The sequence below is a fragment of the Ictidomys tridecemlineatus genome, chromosome 4 (genome assembly GCF_052094955.1).
Source record: "Ictidomys tridecemlineatus isolate mIctTri1 chromosome 4, mIctTri1.hap1, whole genome shotgun sequence".
Classification (NCBI taxonomy): domain Eukaryota; kingdom Metazoa; phylum Chordata; class Mammalia; order Rodentia; family Sciuridae; genus Ictidomys; species Ictidomys tridecemlineatus.
The window spans coordinates 87,679,992-87,697,760 of record NC_135480.1 but is presented as its reverse complement, the minus strand read 5'-3'; the positions used below and the strand labels follow the sequence as shown (position 1 = coordinate 87,697,760).

Below are 17,769 nucleotides of genomic sequence, written 5' to 3'. Positions count from 1 at the left end.
ATCCCTGTATTCTCCCTTCCTTCAGTATGTCCCCTGGGAGCCATGTCTCTCCTGGGACCCTCAGCTTCCAGTCTGGGCCTGAGTCAGAATATTTCTGTAGCTCCTTCTATCTCAGGAGAGAGGCCTGGGCAGGTAGTTGATCTCTCTCTTAATTTCCATTACACACTTCTTTAAAAACGCCTTATTTAAGAGTTCAGTAAAGGAAGATGAAGGGAGAGAGCAATCGCTAAACCTTAAGGTGTATTGGCAGTAGGCTAATATTTTTCCTTATTACTTAATGTAATTTTTGTAATTCACAAGGTATATACAATTATCCCAATTTACAAATGAAAAAAATTAAGTAATAAAGAGTTTAAAGTGACTGTCCAAGGTCATAAAATGCTGGAACAATTTTATAACAGGTCAGTTAGACTCCAGGACCTAAGCTGACAACAATTGTAATGTCCTATGGCTGCCCAAATGGCCTTTATCTCCTCCTACTTGACTCATTCGGGGTATTCAGTGAATCAAGACTTCTAAAGAAATAAAATTTGGTTATGGTATTCTATTTTTATTTCTAGTGAAGACATTCTTTCACTTCTCTGTATCTTTGGCAGTGTTTCCTTGTATCTCACATCCTACACTTTCAAGATACTTACTGTAAATCTTTGGATAACCAGATTCATTCCCGTTGTGTATAAGATCAGTTCTTGCTTTCAGTGAGATTTAGGAATACACCATTCAGGAAAAGATTGTTCCTACTAGGGAAGTTTTTTCTTGATGTCCTTAGCATTCTCCAAATAGATTCATTCACATATGTTTATTACGAATTCCAAGGTAGTTTTTTCTTGGCATCAGGAATAGAATGGTGGAAAAATCAGCCTTTCTGATATTTTCCAACAAATAATATATTTTTCCTGCTTTCAAGTCCAACTCTGTTGTGTTCCTTTTATGATTCTTGAACTGATTTTAGCATTCCAAAGGGTTACCTTACACCTTTCCACCTGATTTTCCTCCTCATGAATTCTAGAACTACCTCTGGTTGCAAACTTGATAAAATTCCCACTGGTCCAACTATGGAACTTGAAAAGTTCAGAGTTTGGAGGAGTAATACCAGGGCCAATGCAAAGGCCTCTTTTTTTTTCTTATTGAGAAGGGAATCATTCCTCCAGAGGTGCCACCTTAGAAAAATGCTAGCAAGCTGCCAGCAGCATGTCCCAGGTCAGGGACGTGGGTCAGAGCAATTATTCAACGATGACACACTGCTGAGGGCCTGCAGACATCCAGAAGGCTGTTATGCCAGCATCAGCAGGCAGCTGGCTTGTGGTGGGATTTGAAGGGCTGTTCAGTAGGGTCTTTCCCCACACACAGCCCCACTACTTGCAATTCTACTTTTGAAGTTCTATTCCTTGACTCTTACATATTTTCAGCCCTTAATACTCTATGTCTGTGAGGCAGGTTTTATGAAAAATGGAATAGTTGGGTCAAGAGGGAAAGAAGCTGTGTTGATAAGATGGAGAGATTCCAAAGGTAAACGTTTTCTGTCACTGAAAAGTGTTAAATCTTGTGCTGCCAACTCTGGACAATTAGGGAGCTAAGGAAATTTTGCCTCTGGAAACTATCAAAGAACCCCATTGCGATTGGTTTTCAACTGCAATGACTTGATGATCTCAAGTTATAGAATTAGGACCTAAGCTCATACAACACACAGAACATCAAAGCGTACTGCTGTTATGAAATTTCTCTTGCTAAACATAAAATCTCTATATCATAGTTCCATAGTTCTCTATGGAGTTCCCAAGGTAGAGAGGATTCATCTATCTGGCAAAAAAAAAAAAAAGAAACTTTATTTATGAAATATTTTCAAATCTACTTTAAAAATTGATTTCATTTCTGATGAAGAGGAATATCATAATTAAAACTGAGAATACTAAACTTTATAAAAGTGTGTTTTAAGTTATCTTTATATTTTAGATACTCATCTTTTTCTTTTTTCTTTTCTTTAAAGAAGGGCTTATTTCATAGGGGTGAAAGAACTTAGCATTTTGCAGAAATACCACTATGAGATACCTAGGTGAATGATGGGTTAATGTGGATTGATCCATTGTTAGTTAAATAAGGTCATGCTTGCATGTTTTTGAGATAAATCAAGGGATGATATCAACTGTGAGTCACTCAAAGGATTTCATATTCAAAGAGTCTGGCCTAAGAGTTATATAAAAAGGGACATATAAGGAACTTGAACTACAATAGCGCAGAGTAAATTGAGTTAAGCTCTTCTGGAGAGAGAAGTTAACAATGAAGCTTCTCCTGCTGATTCTGGTCCTGTGGGTCACTGAGCTTGGAGCTGCTTCCCAAGCCAAAGTAATAAGCCCAACAGAAATGGATGAGGAATTTGCTGAAGTAAGTATTGTCACTGTAGTATTTATCTAGCCTGATTTTTGTCTTTATTGCATTTACTCGTTTTATTTTGAAAAAGGCTATTTGAAAACTGTTCTATTAGGCTGCTTGCCTTCAGCATTGAATTTTTTCTTTGCTAGAGAGGAATATAAAGAAAGTATATAGTTTTGAAGGAGTGTTATGAAATGGGTAAGTGACATTTGTCCCTTTCTCTAAAAAAGTTTTGACCAAGGACTTTCAGTTCAGTATAATTCTGTTATAATATTTTACATTAGTCATCTATGCCAATTAACAGTCTGAGATTTTCTGGTGGATTGACCAATTTAACCACATCAGCGGCCATGATAATTTCAACATACTCCCATTACCCTTCTTCATCCCAGATATTTCTTCATAAGCCTTTTTCTTAAAAATATTATTTTCAATTCTTATGTGCTTTATGACTAAAAGAGCTGGATCTCTTATTTTCTAAAATTAACTTTTTTTTTTTTTAACATAGGCTGGCTTCAACTCTTGAGTTGAAGTGATGCTCTCACCTTAGCCTCCCACATAGCTGGAACTACAAGCATGTGCTGCCATGCATGGTTCTATTTTCTAAAATTATTTTAACTTTGAACTTATCATAGTTGTCTATTGTGTCCAGCTTTGTATTTTTAAACAAGGATTTATTTTTATTTTTTTGTAGTACTGAGGATGGAACTTAGGGCTTAAGAGCATGCTAGGCAAGCCGTCTACCATGAATTGCATCCCAAGTCAAGCAAGAAAGTTTCATCCCAGCTTAAATTATCACTTTAAGCATTCTAGCAATGAAGATTTTTGTCATTTATCAAATAAAATAATATACTAAATGCTAAAATATTTTCAAAGGAGTAGAAAAAAGTTTGAAGAAGTAGAAACAAAGATTTTTTCCCCCCATTGGGCTTCTAGAAATAAATCTAGTAAGTTCTGACATGTTTTTGATAACACATAAATTAAACTGTTTTTTCATTATAATAATTGTCTAAATAACAACATTCTAACCTGTGATTAAAATGTAAAAATACCTAGTTTGAAAATATCACTGTTCAGGTGGGTCAAAACGCAAAGCTCCCAGGGCCAACTTTCCTACATGTGGTTATATATTACTGAATGTATCTTTTTCCAGATGTACCTGAATCATTTTTATGGACTTATGGAGACAATTCCAATGACAAAAATGAAAATCAGTAGGGACTCCTTAAAGGAAAAAATCCAGGAAATGCAGAAGTTCTTTGGGCTGAACGTGACCGGGCAGCTGGACACTTCTACTCTGGAGGTGATGCACAAACCTAGATGTGGAGTGCCTGATGTCCATCATTACAGCACATTTCAAGGAAGGCCAGTGTGGAAGAAGCATGAAATCACCTACAGGTAATGCAGGTGTATGGAGCTGTGAGTTCCTCTGTTTTCCCAGTGGTCTGACTTGGAGAAACCCAAGCCATTTAGATACAATATATCCCTAAATTTGGAAGTAGAGAAGTGACCTTCCTCAATTGTTACTCTATCTCTGTGCTTAAATTCATTATCTCTAGAAGGAAGGAAGAATTGCTCACTCAAGAAGAGTTGTAATTGTGTGTCTTGCAGGTTAAGTTAGCAGAATAGAAGAAAGTTTCAAATAAAAGGAGCATGAAGTTGAAATAATTATAAGTCAGAGAGAGGAGAAAGTATACAGAGTAGTCAAGATGGGCAAATGTGGAAGTCTGGGAGCAGGAGAAGAAGCTGTAAGCATCTATGAAAGAAAATCCATCACAATGACTTCATTTCAGTCATAAATAATAGAAATTAAGATAGATTTTGGTTAGGAGAAAGCTGTCCAAGGAAAAATGGTTTGTACTAAAGCAAATTGTTCTTTGTCTGAATTCTTGATTTATGCAATGCTTCATCCTTCAGTGAGGGTCTTGGAACTGAAATATTATGATATGACAATTAACATATAGTTTCTATGTTTCTCTCTCTTTTTTTTTCTGATAAAGAATCAATAATTACACTCCTGACATGAAGAAAGAGGATGTTGACTATGCCATCCAGAAAGCTTTTCAAGTATGGAGTGATGTGACCCCCCTGAAATTCAGAAGGGTTCATGCAGGAGAAGCTGACATTATGATATCTTTTGCAAATGGAGGTGAAGAATTTGGACTCCATCTGTCTCATTTGACATGATCTATAGCATATACGAAAGCACTAATTTTCTTTCCTTTTTTTTTTTTTTTAAAAAAAAGCTCATGGAGATTTCAACCCTTTTGATGGCAAAGATGGAATCTTAGCCCATGCTTATGAACCTGGACCTGGTATTGGAGGAGATGCACATTTTGATGAGGCAGAAACCTGGAGTAAAAATCAACAAGGTAGGGAAAAAAATTAAACCTAACAAATTTTAAAATCTGTCCTGATTTTGAAAGTTTACCTTCTGGCAAAATATGATAACCTGGAGAAACTTGTGCAGACTATAATTTTGCCTCTAAATCAAATTTAACTCTTTAGCTGAGTCTCAGTTTCACCTCTTATAAATTGAGGATATTACACTAGATTATCTTAAAGATAATCTCTAAGAATCTACTGTAATTCTATGAGATATTAGCAAGATTATTAGTATAGACTCAGGGAAGGTAAAAGCTGTTATTTAGGTTTGGAAAGTAAAATCCATGAACTCTAAAGCAAACACAAATACTAATAATTCTGTATATGTCAACACATAGCATAGTGGTCATGGGTTTGACTCATTACTTGCTGATAATTTCTTAGATTCATATTGATGCAGAAAGATAAAGTTATAGAGAATTTAGAGACCTGTTTGGAGAAACCCAAAATTATATAGTCACATGGTCTTGTGTGGTTCTGTGACAAAAATTGCAGAATGTTCAACAAATCAATTATTTAAATGATTGAAGTACTTTGTGTGAATTTGCAGAAGGACTGTAACTCACCCTCTGTCTCAGATATATGCATATGGTTAACTAAACTCACCTATAACTTGGTGAATCACTAACCTGAAAAATTCTAGATTATATGACTTGCTTATGTGGAAAGTAAATAGGGAGAAAGTTAAGAAGATAGTCTAATCAGCATCCCCCTGTCTCTGGCTGTAGGGCAATATTTTTATAGAAACTGTCTACCAGAAAGGCTATTCTAATCTGATATGTATCTTAAGGCTTATCAACTTTTTGATGAGAAGAGGACTTCTGTATTTTAAAGGCAGATCATGTAGGATTAGGCACTTGCTGAATTGCACATCCTCAACCAGACATGTTAAATGTGTCTAAATTTTATCCAGGGGTATTTGGAGATTGTAAGCTCTTCATCTGAAATGAGATACTAGTGCTGGCTAGCCTCAAAGAACGTTTGGAATTCTAATAGTCCTTTAAAAGATATTTAATACAGCTCAAGAGAAAATTGAGACCAAGAGAAGGGTAGTGGCTAGTTGGTGGAAAAGCTGGACTGGAATATGTATTTCCTAATTCTTAGACTTAGTTTTTTAAATTGACTTGATTCTATGCTTCAAAAAGTTATTTATGAAAATTCTAACTTAAAATGCTTATTCTCAACCTAACTTTTTGACTCAAAAAGATTAAGTGAATAATTAGGCTAATTGTTATGGTGTTGGGTGATGGGGTATTTGCATACAGAGATGAGAAGGACACAATTCTGTCACTGAGCCTGCAATCTAGTAGAAGACAGAACATGAGCAGAAATACGTTATTTGGAGTTGGGGACTAATGGTGGTGGTTTGTACAAAGTGATCTGAGAACTGAGAATAGAATAAATTTAAATTTAGGCCAAATTGTAAAAGCTTTGTTTACTCTTCCCAGTCTCATGTGGAGTAGAGGGAATAACCTAGTTCTAGCTTCCTTCTTCTATTTGTGAGAAGAATGACAGCTCTCTTGAGTTAGTTGCTGGGCCTGGGTTAAGGTTGTGCATAGCCTGTGTTCCTGGACCCTCTGTAGGAGAGGTGTGGACTCTTCACCTAGTTACCTGGTGGTAGGTATTTCAGGAGTCTCAAGTGATGCGTGACTCAGGCAAATCATTTCTTCTGAGATATAGTTTTGTTACAGGAAAAAACAAAACAAGACAAAACAAAACAGAAGACACAGGTGTAAAACACAAAATGTCAGGAGTTATTTAAATCTGAGAATTTAGAAATTGGGGAGAAGGGGCATACCTTTCTTCTCTCTTTTACTAATAAAAGTGAATCCTGTAAGACATATAGAAATAATGAACAAACATGATTATAACTTTTTAGTCCAAATTATGTTAGTGCCTTTAATTATATTTAGAATTGTGTATAGTAAAAATCATGAGCTTCTGAGCCAAGAAATTTGGATTTGATCTTGACCCAAGCACTTCATTTGATCAATTGACCCTTTAGGTCCTCTTTCTTTATTTTGTTTATTTTTATGTGGTGCTGATAATCAAACCCAGTGCCTCACATGTGCAAGGCAGGCGCTCTGCCACTGAGCTACAGCCCCAGCCCTGCGTCCTCTTGATATATAAATGATGAGCTGGTGGTTTTCTTGAGTTGGGTAAGGATTAGACACAGTGTGCTGTATTTCTCAGTCATTCATAGTACCTGGAACTTATGGATAGATAGCCTCACATGTGGGTCTAGTAAAGGATGGTTATCAAAGACCTTTCTATATTCACTGAAGCTGGATAAAGAGTAAAAACAACCAGACATAGTATTGCAGACCTATAATACTAGCTGCTCAAAAGTCTGATGCAGGAAAATTTCAAGTCCAAGTTTAGCCTGGGCAACTTGGTGAGACCCTGTCTCAAAATAATTTTTAAACGGGGCTGGGAGTGTAGCTCAATGGTAGGATGCTTGTCTAGCTTGTTCAAAGGGCTGGTTCAATCCCTAGTACCAAAAAACAAAACAAAACAAACAAACAAAAAAGAGTAAAAGCTGAGTATAAGTAGAGTCATGGGACTTGGGAATTACTTTTTTTTTTTTTTTTTGAGATTTTGGGGATTGAACCCAGGGCCTACTAGGTGAGTGCTCAACCACTGAGTTATAACAACCTCTATCTATTTCTCCCCCTTAACACCCGCCTTTTTTGAGAGAGACAAGCTCTCTCTACGTTGCCCAGGCTGACCTTGAACTCCTAGGCTCAAGTGATCCTCTTGCTCATTCTCCCAAGTGGTTGAAACAAACACACCTTGCGTTAGTTAAGAATGATTAGAAGCAATGAGTTAATTACTGAACACAGCTATGAGTTATTCTAGGAATTTTCACAACAGAATACATTTCACTTGCTTACTAGTTGAGTGGTCCCGAGCAAATTTTCCCCTCCCAGGAGATATTTTTGTTGTTGTGAAAAGTAGAGGGGGTTTGCCATTAGCATTTAGCACTTAGAGGTACAACTAGAGATTTCCAAACAGCTATAATGCAAAGGACTACCTTGTACAAAGAATTATCTGACCTATAATGTCAATAATGTTGATTTTAAGAAACCCTATTTAAGAGAGTGAGGAAATCAGTACTCTCATTGTCTCAGATATTATGTTATTGTCTTCAGAATTCCAAGGTAAGAAATGTAAAGTTAATTATCCATCAACTGATGAATAGATAAAGAATGCATTATATATACATAGTGGAATACTATTCAGCTATAAAAAGTATGAAGTCCTATCACTGAATGAAACTGGAAGTCATTAAGTGAAAAACTGGCACAGAAAAACAAGTACCACATGATCTTACTAACAAGTGGAGTCCAAAAAAGTTGATCTCATAAAAGTTGTGAGTAGGAGAGTGGTTTCCAGAGGCTAAAGAGAACATAGGGAAGGAAAGAAGTGGGAAAGTTGATCAATGGTACTAAGTTATAGTTAGGTAGGAGTAAGCAGTTTTGGTGTGCTATTGTACAGAAGGGTGACTATAGATAACAATATTGTAGTACATATTTCAAAAAGCTGGAAGAAATAATTTTGAATGCTTTCCCCACAAAGAAACATTGCATATATATAGATAGATAAATAGATATAGGTATAGATACAAATGTTTCTATACCTATATCTATATTTCTATATCTATAGATATAGATAGAATCGTGATACTTCATAAGTATGTACAATTTTATGAGTCATTTTAAAATAAGATGACTATGTATTTCACACTTTATCCCCTTTGGTTGATTTCTTCCTAGGCAGAAACTTATTCCTTGTTGCTGTCCATGAACTTGGGCATTCCTTGGGACTTGGGCATTCCAATGATCGAAAAGCAATAATGTACCCCAACTATGGTTATCTCGACCCCAACACGTTTCACCTGTCTTCTGATGACATCCGTGGCATTCAGTCCCTCTACGGTGAGTTGGACCTCCATGTCATTTTGCCATACAAAGTTAGTTACACTTATAAACATTCAAGGAGTATCTACATTAGGATGAAACTTTACTTCCTTTTCTATTGAACCTTTGGAAGCCCTGTGAGGTAAGTAGCATAGATAACATCTTCATATTCCATATGGAGACAAAAGACCTAGGGTGTAATTTCAGGTGAAACCTGTGGCCTTGGTGTGTTGTCCTTTCTATCCGACATGCCATTGCCCCATTGAAGAGGCACATGGAGAAATAATCTAACAATCACAAAAATCAGATTATTCTCCTCCATGATATGCAACTATATGGAAAAAAATCCTTAGCATATACATCTTATGAATTTTATAGAACACTTAAATTAACATTGATGCATTTTGTCGCCAAGAATATGGCATGTTGTTTTTAAAAGAATGGTTCTTTCTCTTAGGAATTAAAATGCACAATTTTTACTAATGTTTCTTGAAATGTATTTTTAGGAGGCCCAGAGAAGCACCAACCTATGCCAAATCCGGACAGACCAAAGCCAGCTGTCTGTGACCCCAACTTGAGTTTTGATGCTGTCACTACATTGGGAGATAAAATTATTTTCTTTAAAGACGGGTAGGACCATTTTCTTATCTACCCAATGTCCAGGGCTTTGTTTTGTTCAGAGAGAGAGAGAGAGAGAGAATTTTAATATTTATTTTTTAGTTTTCGGCAGACACAATATCTTTGTTTGTTCGTGGTGCTGAGGATCAAACCAGGCTGCATGCATGCCAGGCCAGTGCGCTACCGCTTGAGCCACATCCCCAGCCCTTGTCTTTTTTGTTGATCAGAGAATAGTGGAAGTGAGGTAGATGAAACTTGTAAGCAGTGACTTGAATTTGGTTCAATAGACAGAGGAAAGCTCTTACAGATTTCAAAGCAAGAAATGGGTATGATTATGTTTGTATTAACTAGAAAACTAGTGTGCAAAAATGGATTTACAGTAAGAATCTGGGTTGGGAAGTTAGAAGACAGGAAGCAGAAAAGCCCAACTATTTTAGTTATAGAAAAAGATAGTGAAGTTGGGAGTTAAGGAGCTGCTATGGAAAAGATTTTCTCCAGGATGACTTACAACTTCTGCCTTGGAACACAGATTGAGGTAGATTTTGCAGGGAGGGCAGAGGGGAAGATGGATATTTGGTAGGTAGGACCAATATTCTGGGGTTTTTTTCTTTTTTGAAATTATAAAACAGACATCTAAGATTAGGTAACTCCCAGTTATAAAACTGGTGAACGAGCTGGGAGGCCAGGTTGGAACCTTAGATCGCTATATTCCAAGTTCCAGATTATTTCCATATCTCAGATGGCCTGTCAAAGTCATTCTCACTCTCAAAAATTGATGAAGATCTTCTCCTGTGGTGCTCCATCCATGGATTAGAATGTGCAAATAATGGAATGATGTATCAACTCTTAACCAAGAGCTGTGATGGCCACCTGTCGTCACAGATATGTTGGAGGTTGAGGAGGAAAGACCCCTTGAGTCCAGGAATCTGAGTCCATTCTGGGCAACATAGTGAGGCCCTCATCTCAAAAAGAGCGGAAAGAAGGAAGGAAGGGAGGGAGGGAAGGAGGGGACAGGAAGGGAGGGAGGAAACAATAACTGATTTCACAGGTCCTTCCTGTTCACATTTCACGGTACTTGAGTCTGTAACAGTGGCTAACATGTCAAATGCCTTTCACGGCAGGGTCTTCTGGTGGAAGTTTCCTGAGACATCAAAGACCGGCATTAGTTCCATATCTTCCTTATGGCCAACCCTGCCTTCTGGCATTCAAGCTGCTTATGAAATTGAAGCCAGAAAACAAGTTTTTCTTTTTAAAGGTAATTCCAATGTTTAGTTTTGCCAAATTAAGGAAAAACTACTATTTTTTTATGGATATAGATCAAAAAAGCACTCCAGATTTTATTAATGGTAGCTCTGAACCAAAAGTACCCTAACTACACAGGAAATAGAATTTGGGGGGCTAGTTTGTAAAATAGAAGATGTTGATATTTGTGGGGGAAAAAAACCACAAAACTGTAGGAGATAGACCATGTTTAAGATCCATGTACCTTTAAGAACTCTAGGGAAAGATGATGTTGTTTGCAGTAAGTCAGTATTTTTATTATTCTTTCTGGGTAACCCTAATATATCCTCTTTTGTCTTCACAGATGACAAGTACTGGTTACTTAGCAATTTGAGACTGCAGCCAAACTATCCAAAGAGCATATATTCGCTGGGCTTTCCTAAATATGTGAAAAAAATTGATGGTGCTGTCTTCAACCCACTTCTCTACAAGACCTACTTCTTTGTGAATAGCTGGTATTGGAGGTGAGCTTTAGATTTGACCTCTAAGATTTGTGAAACAGGCATGGAATGGATCTTTCCAGAAGGTCCTTTTTCTAAAGAAGAGAGAACAGGGACCCAGGGGAGGGAGAGAAAGGGGAGGAATGAAACTGACTGGTATGTTGGGTGCATGTACAAATGTGTCACAGTGAGTCTCACTATTATGTATAATCATAATGTATGAATAGAAAATTTGGGAAAGTTTTATGAAAAAAGAAGCAGTTTTTTAATGCAAATTCTTAAAGATCCTCGACCTTCTTGGGAAAGGAATTGAGAGAACATAGGACTGAAATAGGCATTTTCAACCTAGTTCTTTTCTCTTTGCTGTGGGTTTCTGATATATAAGAATAGTATAAAATGTATTTTTTAAAAGAAGCATTTTGCTCAGTGGTAGAGCACTTGTCTAGCATGTGTGAGGCCCTCGCTTTGATCTCCAACAGTACATAAAAGAGATAAATAAATCTTAAAAATAAAAAGAAACACTTTATTTCCCCCCCCCACATTTTTTACTGATGCATTACAGTTGTACCTACTGATGGAATTCATTGTTACATATTCGTACATGCACACAACACACAGTATAACAATATAACTTGGCCCATATCACTCCCAAAAGAAACACATTAAATGAGATGTTATAGTATTAATCAGAGTGGAAACACTAGAAAATAGTTTTATAGATGTGTGAGAACTAGTATTTAGTGCACAGTCATTTTGGATTTCTGGACTTCTTTTTGTGATCACTGGACCCAAAAGGTAAGGGAGGAAACCATCCTTAGAATGGCAGGAGATCCTGAATGGCCAGCAGCACATCTGATGATTGTCTCAAATATCTAATTTTGAAGTACGACTGAGTCATCTATAACTTCTTCAAAAACCAGCCATTTCCCAGATTGCCTACCTGATCAGCATGAGGAATAACAGAATGTATTAAGAAAGCTACATTATAATCTCTATTCTCTAATTTTTTTTCTTTTTCATTTTTGTTTTGTTGGTACTGGGAATTAAACCCAGGACCTCATGCATGCTAGGCAAGTACTCTACCATTGAGCTACACCCCCAACCCTTTTTATTTTGAGACAGATTCTGAGTAAGCTGTCATGGCTAGCCTTCAACTTGCTCCTCCTGCCTCAGCCTCCCAACTAACTGGGATTACAGACACGTGCCATTAGCAAAATTCTATTTTTCTTTTGAAAATCTAAAGTTCAACATTTAATTTCAGTTGACTACCACATGCTTATGACATCTTTGTCCACCAATCTTAGCCTTTTTTTGAGAAGTAGAACTTTTGATTTTAGAAAATAGGTCTTTGTGTTCACTAACTGGTATCGTATTTCATAGCCCATCATCATTAACATTTAATGTTCAAAATCCCTTGAGCCCACGGATAGTAAACCCTTGCCTCTTCTGTTATCTTCTGGGAGGAAATTGTTGATTTTGTCTCAGTGGTAAGCTTTTGAAAAGAAGACAATGTCATTCAAACAAATATTTGTTCAGTGAGGTCTTGTGCTGTAGCAAATCACCTTCAATTCCAGGCTGCATAAAGGAGGACTCAGCTTTGGGGGAAGCACTGTGGGGGTAGTAGAAAGGCTTAACTAGAGTCAGCAGCCTAGGGTTGGAGTCATATAAGGACTTAGAGTAAAGCAGAGATCTGTTTAGGTCCCTGGTTTTCTTTAACAGTATAGTTAAAACCTTTTCAGAAAAGAAAAAAAAAAAAAACCTTTCAGGAGAGAAGACAGGTTTAAGGCTCATGTCATATGATCCATTTTCTGATTGAGTTCCTGCTGGTTATTTCTCTGCTCAGGTATGATGAGAGGAATCAGCGCATGGACCCTGGTTATCCCCGGCAGATTACCAAGAACTTCCCAGGAATTGGGCCTAAAATTGATGCAGTTTTCTATTTCAAAAGTAAGTAGACTGGAAATCCTACTAACACTTAAACTAGATTTTAAAACTTCAAGATCAGAGAATGAGCTCCAATAGGAAAGGGGAGGGACTCTGAATTCTTGATAGGGCCACAGAAGGAAAACACCTTGTGCCTGACTGAGAAGACAGGATAGAAAAATGAGTGGGCAGGGGCACCAGCACTGTCCAAGGGTGGTCTGGCAAGCAGGGGGACATGGTCACTGCTAGTCTTCCTGTGTCTGAGCCCCTGGAGTTTCCTGGGACTCCATTGGCTGCCTAGTGTGTGCAGTGAGCCCATGGCAAGCCTGGACTCATATTTTCTTACACCTTACATTCTTTACCTTTTCTTTTTAGTCACTTTTATCCTCATCCATCCTCATGGTCTGGGACTGAGGTGGGATGAGGAAAGAAGTTCAAGTTTGTGTTGTGAATATGTTCAGGTTCAGCCTAAGCATAACTTTTCAATTGGTCTCAGATTATTTTTTTCTTTCCTTAAGTCTATTTTTCTCCATCAAGGTCTACATGTGCGGCACCTGGCCACACTAGCCACTCTTGAGTCCTGCACCCTGTATGTGATTGGTTCTGGGTAGATATCCAGGGGCAGAATACCTAGCCAAGAGTCTCCAATATTTATATTTTTAAATCCCATCTCATCTAATCTAGGTAATCTATAAAAACAGATTTTTTTCCTAAAGAAATACAAGGGTAAAATTAAATAATTTAATCTGTTTTTATTTTTAGGAAACTACTATTTCTTCCAAGGATCTACCCAACTTAAATATGATGTTATGTTACATCGTGTTACCAAAAGGCTGAGAAGCAGTAACTGGTTTGGTTGTTAGAAATTATGTAATTCATGGTGCTTGTTAATTCAACTTCAGTTTAATAAGTATTTATTGAATATTTTCTATGTGCTCAGGGTACCACTACATGATGATATGTACCATAAAGTAAAATCTATAGGCCACAAGAAAATGTGTATAGATAAATGATTATACAAAATGTAAACCTTTACTGTCAATTTTTGCTTGACTCTACTATTAAGTTTGAGAATAGATACCTTCAAGGTCCACAAAATACCTTTTAGAGGCTGCTCTGTAAGTTGGTTTCTAATAACCTTGGGCTGAGAAGTTATGATTACTTCTTTGGTTTAACTAAATTTTTTTCTCAAATAAAAATTTTAAAGGGAGCATTTGTTTTTTTAATATTTTTTTTTAATTGAAAAACAACATGTTTTGAAAATAGCTCTGGACCTATCTCTAAAGTCTTTCTGTGACTATACCAAGGAACAAATAGATGTATGACAACTATAAACACAAAAATCTTAGATTCCTTTAAGGTCACCTGTTTCCGTGGTCTTGAGACAAGAAAGCATTCTCTAACCTGTACATGACCCTGAGGAGTAACTACAGTGTATGACCAAAGACAAGAGAGGAGAAGGGATGGAATGGTTGCTTCCATTCTGATGGAATTTACCGTGTAGTTCACGTTTCACATCACACTGGGGACTATGAATTACTGTGTGACCCTGATAAGCAATTAAGTCTAAGCTTCCTTAAATTTAGGAGGAATATTAGTGGTCCTCACCATATTGGTTTGCTGTAGAAGAAAAATTTCAAAATATATGGAGAGCAAATGCTGGTAGTATAGACTGTCTCATGTCAATTTTATTGACTATCTTGACACATCCTCCCTGTCTTCTGCATTAGCTCTCACTAATAGCTTATGGCTTATGACATGCTTCCAGTTTTTAAGTTAATTTATGTGCTCAAGATCCAAGATATAGTTAAACCCACTTCATGTCAGATGATCATTTTTGACAAGAGGAATGAACTGAAATCAAGGGGACTATGAGGAACAGAAAGAATCTAGTTGGGGAAGAAGCTCTTTATCCTTCCTATTTTAGATCCATTCTCAACTCGATTATGCATTCCTTCAGAATAATTCTAGAATTGTCTTTGCAAGGAGTAGGGTCAAGTCATCCCTAGATGAAATGTTATTCCCCACAGGAAACTAGATGCTGGACTTCCTTCAAAAGACAGAACTTCCTTAGAGGAGTAGCATCAAAAGAAAATTGAATTGTATCAGGGTTGCACTGTATTTGGCCTTAGGTAATTCTGGAGGAAGCAGTTTATCCTAAATGATGTCAGAACTGACCCAGAGTTCAGCCCTCTCATTTCATGAGAAATGCCTTCAAAGATTTCAGATGTGGGGCTGCGGATGTGGCTCAAGCGGTAGCGCGCTCACCTGGCGTGCGTGCGGCCCGGGTTCGATCCTCAGCACCACATACCAACAAAGATGTTGTGTCTGCTGAGAACTAAAAAATAAATATTAAAAATTCTCTCTCTCTCTCTCTCTCTCTCTCTCTCTCTCTCTCTCACTCTCTCTCCTCTCTCACTCTCTCTTAAAAAAAAAAGATTTCAGATGTGAATTTTTCTCCCCTTAACCTTTATCTGGATTATATTTTTAAAAGTCATCAAATAAGCCCTTTAATAAGTGTTAACTGTGTGTTGGCACTGATCCCAGTGCTACACACCCGTGTTCACACACACATACACACACACATACAAATTAGATCACTTAACCCTTATTACCAGCACGAGGTAAGATTACCACCTCATTTTTCAAGTGAGGAAACTGAGGCATCAAGAAATTTACTCCCCCAAGGTCACATATCCTTGGAACTTCAATTCAGAAGTGGGTACTCTACCCCCAGAATTTGTGTTATTAACTGCTACAAGATTATGTCACTCAGATTTATAAAGTAGCAAGAATGAACTAAAGCAAAATTCCCAGCACTCTATCTTATAATGCTTTGCATTTTCACTTGGTTTTTCCATTAAAAGTCTTTAATGACTAAGCTTGGTTTATGTCCAGTATGGAGAATATAATTTTTCCTCCTGGGGAAAGAAAGTAGTGTTACCCTGCTGATGTCAGAAAACAAGTGTCTAAGACTTGGAAATTACAAATGTCTTTACAATGGAGTGCTGGACATGTTCTAGATCTTCTGGAAGGTGAACACTGCTGACTAGACTCTTGTATAAGTCTGTAAAGATAGAAAGAAAAGTAATATAAAACTGATAGTAATGCAAATGGCTTCTTCTATAATAATATAAATATTACCTATCAGAGATACAATTGATTTGTGCCTATTAGAAGAGATAAACTTAAACATTTTATTTTACTACCCTATAGTAAAATAAAATAGGACATTAAGCCATTTACATTATTAGAAAATTCATTTCAACATTCCTTACTGCTTATGTATCTGTTCTTCAGACTCTTCTTAGCACTGATTATCTCTTTAGTTAGTGGATGCTACTGAGACATGGTGGAATCTTGTGGAAATGTTATAGTTTGGATCTAGAATGTTCCCCAGAGGCCCACATGTTAAAAGCTTAGTCCCTGTCCCATGGAACTGTTGGAAAGAGGCAGAACCTTTATGAGCAGGAGCCTTGTTGCTGGTTTTGGGTCACTGAGGACATGCCCTTGAAAGGGAATATGAGACCCCAGGCTCTCTTTCTCCTTTGCTTCCTGGCCAGGAATTCCATGCCTTTCTTCCAGCACAAGTTCTTTACCATGATATGCTGCCTCCCCACAGGCCCATCAGTGACAAGGTCAATCATCCATGGACAGAATCCTCCAAAACTGAGAGCCAAAATAAACCTATCCTCTTTATAAGTTGGTTATCGCAGGTATTTGTTAAAATGATGGAAAGCCAACTAACATACTGAGTTAACTTATATCTTCTACTAGCTCATTATATATTTGCATTGTCATATTTTCCGCCTTTGGGAAATCAGACTTTAGCACTAATTAGCCAATAGGAAAGATAGTAGGCCTGCCCACCCCATGGAGTACTAGGTGGAGAAGACCTTATGCTAGTGGTCAACTTCTATTTTCCTGATCTTACCTACCTCCTTATACATCGTCCTTGTATAAAACACAAAAAGATGGACATATAAGCAAAAATCATACTGCAATGTGGTAGGTAGACTAATAAAAGCAGATAGAAGATAGATATGAATGGGTCTGTGCAGAAGGATTCGGGAACCACAGAACAATTTACTGTGTGAAACAATATCGGGATGTCTTATAAAATATGAGAGGGACTTGTCGGATGAAGAAGGGAGCTAGAGGATTCCAGATTCAAGAAGCAGCTTCATCAAAGACTTACTACATACAAATGTAGAGTCAAGACATTAAATACAAGGGAAAGAATGGCAGGAGAAGGGAAACAAGTCATGAAGAAACTTCACTATTGTAAATTTTATTTTTCTCTCATAAATATTCTTTTTTGAGGGGACAGAACTGGGAATTAAGTTCAAAGTCTCGCTTCTGCTAGGCAAGCACTCTAGCACTGAGTTACACCCCAAGGCCTTTTAAGATTGTATTTTAAGAAAGAGACAGAGCCTTTCTAAATTTCCAGGCTGGCTTCCAGTTTGAATTTCTCTTGCCTCACTCTTTTAAATAGCTGGGATTAACAGGCATATGCTACCACAACCTGGCTATAATACGGCTTTATTGAAGGATTTAAATAAGCATAAATTACTAAATTGCATGGAAGATATTTTTGATGGAAGTTTGGAAGATGGATCTGAAGGAATTAAGGCTAGGTGCAGAGGAGATCACTATTCTATTACTACAGTAGTCCGTGCAGGAAATACTAGAAACCGAGTTATAGTCAAGGGGAAGGATGGTTATGAGCACTTGCTAAAGGGGAGAGTTCATAGGATTTGGTGACTGCTTTGCATGTGGACTATGGCTGGAAAGTAATAATATGGGCTGATTTTTTAAACATCTGGTTTAAG

The 17,769-nt window shown here is 37.2% G+C and overlaps 1 protein-coding gene and 1 non-coding gene across 2 annotated transcripts; one reads left to right on the top strand and one right to left on the bottom strand.

Moving 5' to 3' along the window:
* The first annotated feature begins 2,180 nt into the window (after nucleotides 1-2,180).
* On the top strand, nucleotides 2,181-14,147 carry Mmp12 (matrix metallopeptidase 12). The gene is made up of 10 exons (XM_005329094.5): nucleotides 2,181-2,382; nucleotides 3,524-3,768; nucleotides 4,371-4,519; nucleotides 4,617-4,742; nucleotides 8,532-8,693; nucleotides 9,182-9,305; nucleotides 10,415-10,548; nucleotides 10,879-11,038; nucleotides 12,858-12,961; nucleotides 13,700-14,147. Exons 1-10 carry the CDS (start codon nucleotides 2,278-2,280, stop codon nucleotides 13,798-13,800), a joined length of 1,410 nt encoding a protein of 469 aa, XP_005329151.3. The 5' UTR covers nucleotides 2,181-2,277; the 3' UTR covers nucleotides 13,801-14,147.
* Trnap-agg (transfer RNA proline (anticodon AGG)) lies at nucleotides 12,043-12,117 on the bottom strand. Its single transcript has one exon. It is a non-coding gene; the product is annotated as a tRNA-Ala (tRNA).
* Nucleotides 14,148-17,769: the final 3,622 nt, after the last annotated feature.

What these genes read in the sequence shown, in the direction of transcription:
- Mmp12 (XM_005329094.5), top strand. Translation starts at nt 2,278, where the DNA reads ATGAAGCTTCTCCTGCTGATTCTGGTCCTGTGGGTCACTGAGCTTGGA. An exon ending in TGGCATTCAGTCCCTCTACG is followed by an intron (nt 8,694 to 9,181) that starts GTGAGTTGGACC and finishes ATGTATTTTTAG; the next exon opens with GAGGCCCAGAGAAGCACCAA. An exon ending in ATTATTTTCTTTAAAGACGG is followed by an intron (nt 9,306 to 10,414) that starts GTAGGACCATTT and finishes CTTTCACGGCAG; the next exon opens with GGTCTTCTGGTGGAAGTTTC.